The 15148-nt window shown below is 44.4% G+C and overlaps 1 protein-coding gene across 2 annotated transcripts; it reads left to right on the top strand.

The window, feature by feature from the left end:
- The first annotated feature begins 7849 nt into the window (after positions 1-7849).
- Positions 7850-14813, top strand: SOST (sclerostin). 2 transcript variants are annotated; one of them, XM_067540949.1, is made up of 3 exons: positions 7850-8308; positions 10089-10105; positions 12785-14813. In XM_067540949.1, the coding sequence occupies exons 1-3, from the start codon at positions 8103-8105 to the stop codon at positions 13204-13206; spliced, it is 645 nt and encodes a 214-aa protein (XP_067397050.1). In that variant the 5' UTR covers positions 7850-8102; the 3' UTR covers positions 13207-14813. The 2 variants fall into 2 exon arrangements, with proteins under 2 accessions (XP_067397050.1, XP_067397049.1); XM_067540948.1 differs by lacking the exon at positions 10089-10105 and having other exon boundaries at positions 7850-8325.
- Positions 14814-15148: the final 335 nt, after the last annotated feature.

Raw genomic sequence — 15148 nt, 5'->3', positions numbered from 1 at the left:
TGTTTGGAAGAGCAATGGCAAAAGTGATGAGCACAGACCTCCCATGGAGGTTACTCTGCAATCTCCTTTAGCCCTGAGTTTTCCAGGCCATCCCACATTAATGAAACAACCACTTCACTCCAGCAAAGACATTTTGTTATCAAGTCTTTCCAATTCTCAAACACAGGCAAATCCTTGGCTGTTTTAACTCTTAGGGTTAGCATTTCCAGAATGCTATATAGGTGGATGCTATCTAAGGGCTTAAGTGGTGCATTGGACCTGTGCACATGGGTGAATTTCACCCTGAATCTTTTATGGAGGATGAACATTGGTTACTAGATGACCAGCAATAACCTTTAAAATGCTGTTGCTTGTGTGCCATATTAAGTCTATATCCTCTGTGAGCTGGCAGCCACTAACAGGTCTGACATTTCATCTAACGTAGGACGTTGGTGGCACATTGTGGTAGGACTGACAGACACTGTACAGCAGACTATTCTGCAGATTATTGTACTTAGCACTGATCCATATTCTTCCTAACACCAACATTTGTGGATATTGCTCTAAATACAGAGCAGAACCTCTTTTTGTGTGTGTGCGCACACACACACACACGCATGCTTGCCACTGCCTTGCTTTGGGGTGGATTGAGAGGGAGTAAACCTGAAGTGCATTTACGTAACAGGTTTTTTTCAAACAGCAGACTCCACTTGGTGTTAGGAGGCAGCTGGGTGTTGTAGCTGAGATGCCTTAGCCTTAGACCAAGATGTATCTTCTCTGGCATATCCAAACCAAGAAAGAGAGTTTTGAGTGGCCTGTAATATTAGCACAAGACACAAACTAAGCAACAGAAATCTGAGTCTCCTTTCCTCCCATTCCTAGAAAAGAAACATTTACTGAATTTCTTTTTCAGATCAATATAGCCCCAAATCCCAGGGTGCATTAAATGTCAATTATCTGTACAGGGATATGGAGAATTCACTTTACTATGAGAGAAATCAATGACTTAAGTAACTATGGATTGGCTTTTTGATGTTACATTGAAGAATTAAATTGAAAGTGACTGACATTAAATTATCTTTTAGCCAATCACAATGAGTTTCTTTATATTTCCTCTCAGTGAGATTATTCCTGATTTATGGACATAAGATCTCTATCTGACATTCACTGTCTGTACTATCTTATACCTTCGAGCTGTTCCCATGTTGTACCGCCAATTATAGCTCTGTTCTTTCTTCAATCAATGGGCTACATGGGTATAAATGAGGGCAAATTTTGGCCCTTATTGTGGAGGTAGGCTCTAGGACCTGACTTATTCATGTATCGAAACTCATTCCACTTGGGGCTGTCCATTGCAATGCACAGTCTGTTCCACTGTATATTTAGGTGTGACGTGTTGAGTATGTCTCCTGGACCTGCAGAAGAGCTCTGTATAAGTTCAAACGTGTGTCTCTCTCACCAACAGAAATTGATCTAATAAAAATACTACCTCACCCACATTGTCTGCCATTGCAATTTAAGTTGGTTACACAACAAATTCTTTTAATGCGCTCGGATGGCTATCTTTTGACAGAGGAATAACGGTTGTATACTGATGAATGTGTGAGAATCAAATGTTTCAAAGGATTTGGCATCAGCTATTCTCTTCCAAAACATGAAAAGATTTTTGAAATGTGCATGGCAAAATCAGACAGCCATCAGATGGAGAATTGGCTGTATAACAGCTACCCATATCTAAAAGAATAATGAATAGCTAATAAAGACAGCACAATTGGAAGGGGTAATGGACCCCATTAACAAAAATGATTAGTAATCATAACCTCTTATTTAGATAGCATCCATCTACCCAAGCGTCCTCCTAGGCACGCTACACTAAAACAAATCTAGTGTACATAGGACTTTAGCTATGGGACTGTACTACCAAACATTAAATCAGTAAAGAGACCAGGCATCTATCTTATGGAGAGAATATATTCTGCACTAGCCACAGCTTTATTAGGTATCACAGTGGCAAAATGAAACAATCCTTGTCAAGAGCACAATGGTTACATCTGTTCTGATTTTAGTTTTAAATGCAGCTCTATATTGCCTGTCAGTTAAGTTAGATTTTATTTCACTATAATTCTTGAAGAGGCAGCAATTGACTCAAGTGCTTATTCTCTCTACCACTCATCCATTCATTCCCTTTGACAATAAGGCCCATAGATACAGGTTGTTCTTCAGGTGTTTGAATTAAGGATTTGTTTATAATCCCATTCTGTGGGTGCCAGCTCTGCAACATCCACCAGATGGTGCTAGAACCCTATCAGATGGCACCATAATCCCTTCCCTTGTCCCCAGATGATGCTGTTGTATGAATCTGTAATAGTTATCCTGTTATAAAGCCAAGCCTCTTGGGAATATTTCCTAGTGAAACTTCCAATACTATAAATAATGAACACATTTAAAAGCCTATTTTTTAAAGCAAGTCTTAGTTCCAGGACACATTGATATTGACATAGGTTGAGGTTCCTTTGTTGTGCTGAATGTACTGCTGGGACACGCCCTCCCCCCCAAAGTTACCATCACACTCACAATGACGCCTGCCTGGATCACATCAAGACTGTCACCTTCACTTAGCATCTCCAGGGGCTCCCTCAGCTGAAATCGGAGTTTTTGTAATGGGTGCTATGTAGCATGACTCTCTTACGGTTACATGAGTGAAAGGTCCAGTGTTGGACTCAAGACACTAGTTAAAGAGGCTGTGAAAGGGAAGAGATGACCCCTCCCCCATTCTGCTGGGATGTTTTGAAAATACAAATGAATGTTATTGGGTGCAGCCTAATGAATTCAAAAGGCAACACAATGCTCTGCAGAAGAAGCTCTATGAACCAGAGCTAAAAGCTGCCCCAGCAGGGTTGATTTAGCAGCATCCAAAGAGGTGCAGTGAGCTGCTCAAGAGGCAGGGAAATTCCACCCCTTGATCTTCTGTGGAATTGAAAGCCTGGACAGCTTGTAAATTGTGAGCCATAATTCATTGCAGCGCTCAAGGAGGCACACATAGCTCACAGGCCAGGATGCCGGCCCTAGCCCCAGGTATTGCTCCTGCCCCAGCATTTCTACTGAGCACCAGACGTTACACATGACAGCATTGCTTTCAGAAGCTGTTTTTACATGTGTGTGCCTGCATAATGCAGCACTGAGGCTCTAGACAATAGCATCAGGGAGCTTAGGATAACAGAGAATGTGGTGGTGGGTCTAGACAGCAGCACCCAGGAATTCAGAGACTAGAATGCCAGCTTGTTCCCTGCACCAGCACACATGTCCCCACATGGCTCAGCTAGCACGGCTGACCTGTCAGATCCCAGAGTATAGTTGTAGTTCTAAAATGGTTGGCTTGTGTACTTAATACTGCCCTCTAGTATGTATGCATTACGATACAGTCCTTAATGACAAGTATAATCACAATTTATTTTTTCCAGAGGACCCACTCCTGCTTCATTTGGTGTGCAGGATGAGCAGTGGATGAGGCTGGAGCCCAGAGCACACCTGCTTCTTTCATTGCAGAAGGCAGCTGATGTGAATAGACTGAGATAAGAGGCTTCAGAAAGAGGTACGCTTGCCTTCTATTTAAGGCCCTAGACTCAAGGCTGGGATTTAGGCTCTTTTCCTGCCTCATCTACTGCGTCCTTAGGCAAGTTGTGTTAAGCCAAAGTTTCAAAATAACATAGTGCCTTTAAACATATTTCTTCCTTCAATTACACACACAGAATGTAATGAGAAAAGAATGTTTGTGCTTTGTGCAGCCCTAAAAGCAGATTCCTGTAAACTAGGACCGGATTAACTCGCCTGTGGGCCCCTTACCCCATTTAAAAGTCTTTTTCCTAATTTAAAACAAAATGATCACAATTATGGCATCGTGGCTATTAATGCTATAGTAACCATGCCTTTTAATTAACATAAAGCTGTTCTGTGGTTACATTTCAGTCTTAAAACATGTAGAACAGGGTTTGGCAACCTATGGCATCCGTGCCAAACGTGGCACGCAAGATGATTTTGAGCGGCACTCACACTGATGCTGGGCCTACATCACATGGGAGAGGGGAGGGGGAAAGGGGCAGGACCAGGAGGGGGAGTAGCTGTAGTGGTAGTTAGACACTTGAAGATAGTCTACTAGTTTTTACCGGGAGCAGGTATGCTCCGGTGTCATGGCTTCAAGCTGTGCACTCCGGCGGGAAGGCTTTCCCACTAAATGACTGCCTGAAGCGTGGGGGAAAGCTCTTCATAAGAGAATGGATCATAAGGCGTTCAGACCTCCAGAAAATCCGCATGAAAGCCCGGCTCACAGAGCCACGAGCCAGCTCCGAGCCAACCGCTTTGCTGCAGTATCCAGCACGCCACTGGTGCAGAGAGCACCGTCAGCACCGACCCGACTCTGCACCATGGAGACAGATGCACTCGGACTCCCCACCACTGTCGGAGCAGGCAGGGTGGAGCACCGATCCGCAACGAAGTCGGATCGCAGAGACCCACTGATGGAGCCAGCGTCTCCAGCCAGGGAGCATCCCCTGACTGAAGGAGTGGGGGAGCCTCTCAGCACCTACCGACTTCGGTGGCCAAAGGGTGGCAAAAGCCTTGTTGGCCTTGCATACGCCGTCATCACCCATACCTCCACCAACCCCTTCTCTCTCATGTTAAGGCGAAGCCCACGTTGGGACCCCTGAATGGCTCAGGTACAGGGAGGAAGATCTCCTGCAGACCGGTTTCCTAGGGTAGAGCAAGAACACGCCCCTAGAAGTTATCCAGGTCGCGGTCGCCGGACCGACCTGCATCGAGGCAGAGAGCGAAGTCGCCCGCCCGACACTGGTCTCGACCCTCCAGCACCGGGTGAGGTCCATCCCACTGCTCTGGCACCAAAGAGTTTGCCAGCAAGTACGTGGCGCTGAGCCCGGTCATCGGAGACAATCTCGGTACCGAGGAGCTGGGTGGTGCAGAACGTGGATGCCGGAGACAGGCTCGGCACCAAGGAGTTCACCCCCACATGCTGAGGCAACGAGGAATCCCAGATGCCGGAGATGGACTTGGCACCGAGGAGTTTGACCCGCACCGAGGCAAAGCCCGGATGCCAGAGTCAGCCTTGGCATCAAGACTCCGCCCCATACTGAGGCAGCGCCAACTTGGATGCTGGAGTCAGCCTCGGCACCGCGGTTTCGCCCCCCCACCCCGTACCAAGGCTGCGCCAAGCTCAGTAGCCAGAAACAGACTCAGCACTGACGAGTTCGCCCTGCACCGAGGCCGGGCAGAGTTGGTCGCCGGAGCTTGACTCAGCACCAAGACGCATGCAGAGTGCAAAAAAGTCCTCGGCGCAGGGATGATGCTCAGGTCACCACAGATCGCCGGAGCGTCGTCCTGCTGGTAAACGCACAAAGCTCACATTAACTCAGGTGCAGCCTACGGAAGGCATCGGTGTGACTGGTTGCTTCCCGGACCAGACCTTCTTGCCCCAGCCCTGCTGTGGGACAGGTTTCCTCAGGATGGGCCACCTGCACAGGGTGGCCTGCACCTATGGGGTGAGGAGAGCTAGCCTGACGCTTAGGCTGCTTCAGTCACAGCCCTGGGATACAGTCCGAGGACATGGTACTTTTGGCAAGGACAGGCTGTTATGTAGAGTGTATCTTGCTAGGGCACCAGAATTATGTAAAACGTCCCTGTCTTTCCTACAATTCTAATATAGTGTGTAATATGGCTGGGCAGTGCACTCAACCATAAGATTGGCCATACTGGGTCAGACCATCTAACCCAGTATCCTGTCTTTCAACAGTGGCTGGTGCCAGGTGTTTCAGAAGGAATGAACGGAACAGGGCAATTTATCAAGTGATCCATCCCCTGTCCTCCAGTCCCAGCCTTTGGCAGGCAGAGGTTTAGGGATACCTGGAGCATAAGTAGTGTCCCTGGTCACAGTTGATGGATCTATCCTCCATTCACTTATCTAATGCTTTTTCGACCTGTTTCCACATTCCAGGCCAAATGGTGGTAGGTGAAATAATCCACCACACAATGGGTCTGCAGTGCTTTGAGATCCTTCAGAACTTAATGGGCTATACAAAGGGGAAATATTATGATGATGTCTAAAGTAAGTTGTATCCATCCTGTTTATTGTGCAGAATCCACCTGCACCTGGTCTTCTACAACAGGTATAGTCCTGAAGAAAAACAGTTTCTGGAAAAAACAACTACCTTTGAAGTGATTCAGTTCCTGGAGTGTATGTGAACCTCAGGGTTCAGCAGTAATTGCTCTGAATATTAGAGGAAGTTATTAATGAAAGCGAATCAGAGCAGATGCAGGTGTTTATAGAGGGAAAGGAAACAATAGTGCTGGAATGTTTTTGTAACGGTCCGAGGAGAATTGGTTGGCAACACTTCTTATCAATGAATGATTTTTCTGATTAAACTCTGCACAAAAAGCTTCATGCATGAAGGAAAACTATGTGGCATCCCTCCATATAAATAGAAGGGAAACAGAGAGCTGGTGGAATGTGATATTGTGGGAGAGAGATTGCATGCAACATCAGAAACAACTGCTTTTAGATTCTCAAAGGGATATTTGGAAAGGGAAGATTCTCTGAATGAAACTTGCATAACTTTGGGTGAGAAAGAGACTAAAGAGAAAGCTCTGCAATATATGTTAGCTGCCACTGAATCAGACAAGGACCATCATATAACATGGACACATTGTTTAAAACCTTATTACCACTGTGAAACCTGCCTTATTGACATACATGTGTGTGTGTGCCATCCCTGTCACAACTCCATTGTTTTCAGTGAGATTACACCAGGTATGAATTTGCCCCCAAATATTTGATGCATTAATTTCAGCAACACCTGTTTTCCTCGCTAGGCTAGAAGGACTGTCAGAATGGAATTCAAGCCCTAAGTGATGAGTTGTAAGCGACTGGGGAGAGACAGGCAGACCCACCTGTTTTGGGATGTTTAGCAGATAGGACAAAAGATAATGCAGTCGGATAATGGAGGTTGCTGTTAACACTCTGAAGAGCAATTTAAAGAGTGGAGTTCAGTTATACACTTTACATCTGTTGCACATGAAATATTTTTGTAAGGAGGAATTAGTCTGGGAATAACCCCTGCAACAAACTGCAGTGTGCAACACAAACAGACTTCCCCACACATCTGCCCTCTTGAAGCAAACAACTCTCTTTAAATACTTCTGATGCCTCATTACTGTATCAAAGCACCACACGAACATTAACATATTTCTCCTTACAACACCCTTATGCTATAGGGAAGAATTATTGTCCCCAGCTTACAACTGGAGAACTGAAGCACAGAAATGCTAACATCACACAAGAAAGCTGTACCAGAGCTGGGGTTTGAATACTGTTGGCCTGTGTCTCAGTCCAGTGCCTTAGCCAGAAGATCATCCTTCATCTCTGACACACAGAGAAACTATGGCTTTTAAAAAAACAGTTTATTTTTTATGATCAGTTTTTATGAACCTCTTCTGGACATATTTATACAAAGTGTCAGTAACAGAGGGCAGTGTGTCTAAAAATGTGCAATCAACCCAAAGGCCACTGCAACAAGAGAGAAACACCCATCAAGTTGTACAGTGTGTGGCATCTGGTTCCTCTCCCTGATGTTTGTTTGTTTTATAGATTAAAAAATAGAAAAAACACAGACACAATATTCTAGGAGAAATTATTTGGAAAACTAGTTGAAAATGTTTGGAAGGCTCAAGAGCCAAAAAAACATATGTGGAAGGAGAAGCATTTTTTAATTGTAAAAGTATTTGTTAGGCCTGGGATGAGCTGCAGACTGACAACCCTCCCTTCAGATATGGCCATCCCTCGATGCTGGTGCCTGGCAGAAGAATGAAGCAAGGGAGATGTTTTTAAGTGTGTAGATAAAAGTTGTAAAATGTTTTGGATAAACCACCCCGCCTCCCTGTGTTAGTCCTCCCAGTCAGTGACAGCTCTGGGATGAATGCATCGTTGTCTGGCCCTTCCCACTTTGTGTAGTCATTGGCTGGCTTGGCTCTAAGAGGGATTTAAAAAAGGAGAATAATTTGCCTTTGCCTGGGATTTGAGACCGTGAGAGTGCTGCAAGGCTAAACTCTGGGTGGCCACTATGCAGATCTCTTGGACTGTGTGCTCTTTCTGTGTCCTGATCCAAATTGCCATCCGCTCGGGAGAAGGGTGGCAAGTGTTTAAAAATGATGCTACAGAAATCATCCCTGAGCTCACTGAAAATACAGAAACACCAATGGAGCAGACTTACAGCAACAACAACAACACCATGAACCAGGCAAAACATGGGGGAAGACACCCACAGCAGTCTCTTGATCCAAACGGTAAGAAAAATAAATGTTATATTACTTACAGCATCAGAACTTAACAGCACAATTTCATGCTGTTACTGTGCATGAACATCTAGTGATGAAATAACACTGGACAAAGGGCTGTAGTGCTAATGCTAAACTGAGGACAAATTCAGTTCCCTGTTTAAGAAATGACATTGCAAACACTGGGAAGGTAAACAGAGATAAGTAATAGTGGTTATTACCCAGCGGTGAAATAAGATGTTCTCTATATGTAACAGTTTCATGTTATCTATAGGTACTTATGTGGCCCTCTGCATAGTAGTATTTCAATGTCTGGCCTGTTACAGGAGTTATAGTGGCTTTTTTACAACTGTAGGTGAAGTTTAGCATTGTAAAATGATCAAAAATAAATATATATGAAGAGCTTAGGAGCTATAAGCAGAGCAGCTGCAATGCTGAGGTGTACAACACTGAATTGGCCTGGTGTGAGCAAAAGGTATTTTTACCATAGCAAGACCAGCCAGTAATATTAGTGACTGATATGATTTACTGCTGTCTTCATGCTGTAAACACAGTGAACAGGTATCCAGGGGAGGGGAGCCTGTCTTCCTTTGAGAACAGGACAGGGCAAAGGCTAGGGACTGAAGGTGATAATGAGAGCATTGTTAAATATTCATAGAGGAACAAACCAGTGATGGTTGTTAGCTCAGAGCTAATTTGATACATGGCGATTGCACTGAGCTGGGCTAATGAAGGGTGCTGCTCTTAGGGTCTCATGGGCAGACTCCAGAAGCCTGTTATTAGCAGTTTAAAGCTTTCACAGAGGGAATCCACAACTGAATGGGATCAGTGGGGGTAACATTTATTCTGTCGGGGGGCTCTCTGTTCTGCAGAGCTGTGGCATCAGAGGCACAGCTTGGACTGATACTTTAAATAGAACCAATAACATCAGGAGGCATCCCTAAAGAAACTCACCAAGGTACCACTGCATTCTGCTAAAGATCTGACTGAACCAATGGCTCAAAAACACAAGTGCTTGGGCTGGGGACAGGGATGAGAATGGGCAGGGGGAGTTGCCACCAGCAAAAAAACAAGAAAAAATAAGCTTAAAAGTGAGTGCCATGCTGGCAAAAGGTGCCAGATTGACCCCTCCAGACTGAAATGTGTTTAGTTTCAGAGCAGATGAAGGGCAAAATTCCCACACCCACTGTCCCAACCTATGTGCCTCACATCCCTCACCTGGAAGGACTCCTCCTTTAGGGGCGATTAAAACGGAGAAGGGAATTCAGCCCTAAGGTCCATTCAGTGCCTGGCCTGTGTGCTGAGGCTCTCAGTGAGGGGGCCTAGCTAGTGCTGTGTGTGAGTGCTATCTATGAGGGTGATATGTGCTGGTTTGTGAAATCGACTGAGATCCCCAAACATGGAGCCGGAAAAATATTTTTAAAACCACAAGCAACACTTTTCTTTTTCTGGAGGGCCAAATTGAGAGGTTCTATCATCATCACAGCTTCATGACACGGCACATTTCCCCCTTCCCAGCCCATTCCTGCCACTGTCACTTGGAATGCTCCAGTCCTGGCCACAAGAACCAGGCCCAGCTGCCCTCTTAGCAGTAGACCCCTTAGCAGGTCCAGCATCTTCAAGGGAGGAATTTATCTTTCTGTTGGGAAGAAAGTTTGACTGTTGAGAGGATCTGTCACTACCTTAGAGTTGTGCAATCTGCCTCCCTGCCACCTACGGGCAGGGAACATTTAAGACTCTGAGGGGGGACTTTTAGCCAAGTAAATAATGAGCCCCAAAGAGACTTGGGGTTCTCCTGAGGAATGTCATGCCCTTGTATAGCTGTGTCAGTGTCTTTAATGGGGAGTGGGGGGAATCAGAGCCACAGTGTAACAGATGTTGTCCCCACCAGAAAAGAGGCTACTTGAGACTAGCACCAATGTGGCATCATGTGGGATCAACATGCATGTAATGCAGTAGGAAGTGTGTTGACTGAAGCAGCACTTGTTTTAGGCTTGCACCAAGATGTCTAATATAGCAGTAGGTGCCCAGCTGCTGAGCTGGTACAAAGGGCCAGAGTCAGAATCATTAAGACTAACTGAGTCAAAACTCCATTTCTTAAATGCTCAGGGAGTGTAAAAGATCTGATTAACCAGTCAGGCTAAATCATACAAGGTCTCAGGATCAGCATGTTAACCACAATGCTATGCCCAACAATGTTTAATCTTAAATGCAGCCTTTAGAATTGCTAAAAGATGAAGCTGCGAAATCTATATTTACATGACTATGACCCCTCTCGCCTGCAATGGGACTACTCATGTGTAAAGTTAAACTTGTGCAGTGTCTGAATGACTAGACATATGTCCAGAAACCAGATCTCTGCTGGATTTAAAAAAAAAAAAAAAAAAAAAGCTGGTTTTGTAGCATAGGGGGAAAGCCTTAAAAATTCAGAGAAAAAAGTGTGTCTAAACAACTTTACACCACTAAGAAATTCAGAATAGTCAGCGTTTAAGATACTAGTCTTCTTTGGTGTCCTTAGCAGGGATGTGACTTTTTCACAGCAGGAAGAAGAAACGACAACTGACGTCTCTTTGGATTTCCAACTTTGTAGGTTTTTGTCACAATTAAATTATCATTTGTGCTGCATGTATTTCTTTTGCTTAGAAGAGAGGAATAAAGTGTGTTCATACAGATGAAGTTCAAGGGCTTATTTGCTAAACAGTCTTCAAACTCAATTTGCATACATTCCAAACATGTCTTATAGCTAAGCACATTGATTGAGCAAAGACAGAAAGAAACCCTCTTGGAGATGATACTCTACTACATTCTGACAAGAAATGCATCTGAAGCATCAATTATTTAACTAGATAGTTCTTTGCCTATGAAAGGAAAGCTTTTCTAAATCCTGACAGCTAAAATCTCATGTTTTTTTTAATGTTTCCCTTGCCTCTGACAATCCATTAAACCAAGCAAAAGCCTGGTATGGTTTCTAATTAGGCAGAAGATGCCTCTCTCTAACTGAAGGAAATTACATGGATGATGTGGGATTAGAACAGAGAGTGGGAGGTCTGGAACGCCAAATGAGTGGTGAATTAATGGGTTCTCCAAGAGGTGAGAACTCCATCCTTAGAGTTGCCATCTGCTAGTTTCCTTGGTGTTCTCATTATTATTCACTTGTCACTATGAAGGACTCTGGAGATCAGAACAAGGTGACCTCTAATATGTCTGATGCTGGTCATAAACCTTTGCAGGGACCTCTGGCCCTATAAAGAAAATAGAGGGGACAACAACGTCTGTGCTTGTTCACACCTGTGCAGGCCTGCTAAGTGAGGTCGAGTGGCAGAAGTGAGGGCAGAAGTTGGCTATAAGCATTTTTATTTAGACTTTTGTCAAAACTTTGGATCAAGTTTTGCTCTTACTTACACTGAAGTAAGTCTGGAGTGAGCAACTGAGACTAATGGACTTAAACTAGTGTAAATGAAAGAAGGTTTTGGCCCATAGATGGCTTGAAGGGGACAGAATCTGAGTGGATTTCCCTACTGGGCAGTCTGCTGGCCCTCCGTTACCCTTCTGCACAGCCCATAACCCCTAAGGGCAGAAGAGGATGTGGTCAGAGTGCTTTGGACTCCTGCTATTCTAGGTCAGTGGAGCACCCCAGAGATGGCCATGCAAGGCCACCATAAATAAGAGGAACCCCTACCATAGCCCAAAATTAGAGGGGGTGCAAAGGTGGCTTTAAAAATAAACCCCTGCCTGGGTTGCTCCTTGTGAGCTTGGCCACTCAGGAAATGCAGCTCAGAAGCAGAGACCATTTCTAACAAACTGTAGAAAACTTAAGAACAGAAAATTTGGAACTAGGTAAGTAGCTGCAAATGCAGCTCAACCCCATTGACGCCAGTGGAGTTGCTCCAGAATGACACAGGTGGAAATGAACAAAATTTAGCCCTTAAACATCTTTATTTCTGCCCAGAGAAGTCAATGCTTAGGGCTGTTCTGATCCCTACCTCAGCTTCCTGCACATCCTGCTCCTTTTCAGCTCATTTGTTTTCCCCATGTAGTACTTGATATGCCTTTTTCCTATGTGGCCCTGCAGGTTTTAATCTCTTGTTTATACAAAGACTGATCTGCAATATCCCCTGGCTGGCATACTGGGTATTTGGAGGCAGGGCTGAGTTGGTTCAGAGCTAGCTCTAATTGTTCAGTTTCTGAGTAATAGAGAAGCAGACACTTCTCTGGGCCAAGACCAGCCTTTCTCCTGCCCAGTGTGCAGCCTCCAGGGTAGGAGAGACTTTTACCTGAAATTTCCATGTGATGCTTGCTCGACTTTAACCGTCTCCTTGTGTGCTTTATTAGTACAATTGGGGATAAAAATGTACCAGTTTAAAGGTCCAGGAGCTGGATTTCTGATTCAGCATGAGGCTAAATGTACAATGAACATGAAGGGAAGGAAAAGGCACTGCCTAGTAACTAGTGTGTTTCTTCTTTGCAGATGCTTCAGATTTCAGCTGCAGAGAGCTGCGCTCCACCCGCTATGTCATTGATGGGCCCTGCCGCAGCTTCAAGCCCATAAAAGAGCTGGTCTGTTCAGGCCAGTGTGTCCCCTCCCATCTCCTCCCTAACTCCATTGGCAGAGGAAAGTGGTGGCGTCAGAGTGCCTTAGATTACCGCTGCATTCCTGCGCACGTTCGCACACAGCGCATCCAGCTGGCCTGCCCCGAGGAAGAGACTCGGACTTACAAAATCCGAGCTGTCACCGCATGTAAATGCAAGCGCTATACTCGCTACCACAACCAGTCGGAGCTGAAGGACTTTGGGAAGGAATCCATCAGGCCTCAGAAAAGCAAGAAGCCTCGTCTCTCCAGAGCAAGGGGCAGCAAATCCAACCACCCTGAGCTAGAAAACGCCTATTAGAAGGTCCCTTCCGAGAGGTACAGCCCAGCAGCTATGGATATTTTGCATTACACCAAATGGCAGACAGACAGGCCACAGAATAAGGCTTTGAATGCAGTGGAATCCCATTCCTCCTGCAACGCTGGGTCAAGGGCTTGCATAGTCATAACCTATCAGATTCTAACAGCTGTGGTCTGATGAAAGAGAGAAACTGAGCTGGTGGGAGCAGCACCTAAATTCAATCTGAAAGGAGAGTTGTCCTGGGAATTTGCAAGGGGTTCTGTGGCGTGTACATTAAGGAAGGCAGAGGAAGGAAAGGTATTATAGTGACTGTTCCATATATTACACTTTGCAAGAGGTCATTATCCTTACTTGGTCTGAACAGAGCCTTGAAAGCCTTCTCTAAACCACTTCAGGCATTATCAGGCAGGACAAGAATGAGAGTAGGGAAACAACAGGAAAAGAGTCAACAAGCTTTGACTGAGTTTTAGGAAAGTAGCAATAGCAGACTAAGGAAATTCAAATGTGTCAGTAATAAAGTCTACGAAGTCTACTAAGAAAGTTTAGAGAATAAAAGTCCTGTCAGATTTCTTCATGCCCCAAGTCATTTTCTTAAATGAGGAGAAACATGAGTCAAACATGAAATTTGTGATCCCAGAGTGCAAGTACAACTGTGAATCTGAGCCACTACACTTCTGTACTCTTGCAATACAAGACTCAACAGACTGAAGATTGAGATTTGACACCATCAGAAATGGCTTAGGGCTATTGACACCAACCCTGCTCAGATGCAGGAAAGCGAGGGAGATGGCCACACAGAGGCCCCTTCCAAACCTCATAATTCTATGATGTTCGTCCTTTAAACAGATATAAAGGGGGACAGACATATTTTTCCTAGAGTTTTTCAAACTATTTCTAACATAGCTGAATATGTTATAGTCAGGGCCAATAGGAAGGATACTGAGTATTTGCCTTACGCCTCCAAAAGCAAGCTGACTTTAGCATCAAAGCTGAGATGTTAGCATCTTATGTTCTCTGTTCTGCAAAGTTTGGATCATCTGACCATGTGCTCTGTTGTTCTGGACTGGGAATGGCAGGTTCCGAGGGTAAGGGGCTGGTTCCACATTGGCATGAGCTTATGCTAATTTGAAAGCCAGTGAATTCCTTCTGAGAAGTCTTGGCTATGTGCAGTTCAGTTTGACAATGTCTTTCCTTTTAAATAGCTTCACACCATTCAGACATGTGTTTGTTGTTTTGACATTAAAGAATATTATTGGAAAGTTAATATTCAAATGCTGTACATATGCTGTAGGACTGCAAACCATAATAACACATAATCCAAAATCTGGATGGAAAATAATTCCTTGCTCTTCTTATTTTCTGTGTAGCGTTGACGTAAAAATCTTCTAAAATATGAGTTTACAACTTTGGTAGATTTTGCAATTATTTTACGTGGGACCAGAATCTAGATATGAAAGCTATTGTTTCAAAGAGTAAATTACATATTTATTTTCTCATGTAAATTATTTATGCAAAGTTTTTTCTTGTAGAGAATGAAAAGTAATACTGCTTACAAAATAGTAGTCTGTTATTTCAGATTTTAAGTATATTGTTAATAAAGTAGTGACAATGAGTAATTACAGGAAAGACTTGTGTTGATTTTTAAGTCTCAGTGGAAAGCAAGTCTGATGCAAAGCTACTGGGCTCTGGTTCCCATAGCTGCTGTGACGTCCATCATGAACAACCGGTTCAACACACCCCTCAATCTAAGAAGCAAATGCTTCAGTTCCCAAGACTGTGAAAGTCTATTTGTGCTCCGTCTAGTGCAGCACAGTTCTCTATCATTGTAGTCCTCAGTCAGCTCCCTCTGACAATTCACAGCACAGAATAGAGTCTGGCTCCAGCCAATGAACCACACTTCTCTGCCCTAGAGCAACAGGGTCCTGAATCTGCTCCCACACAT

Source organism: Emydura macquarii, unplaced genomic scaffold (genome assembly GCF_026122565.2).
Source record: "Emydura macquarii macquarii isolate MOO-44397 ecotype Brisbane River unplaced genomic scaffold, CSIRO-AGI_Emac_v2 contig_629, whole genome shotgun sequence".
In the NCBI taxonomy this organism is placed as follows: Eukaryota; Metazoa; Chordata; order Testudines; family Chelidae; genus Emydura; species Emydura macquarii.
The sequence above is the reverse complement of the archived record's forward strand: the minus strand, read 5'-3'. Positions and strand labels throughout refer to the sequence as shown.

Coding starts and splice junctions, on each gene's coding strand:
- SOST (XM_067540949.1), top strand. CDS start 8,103: ATGCAGATCTCTTGGACTGTGTGCTCTTTCTGTGTCCTGATCCAAATT.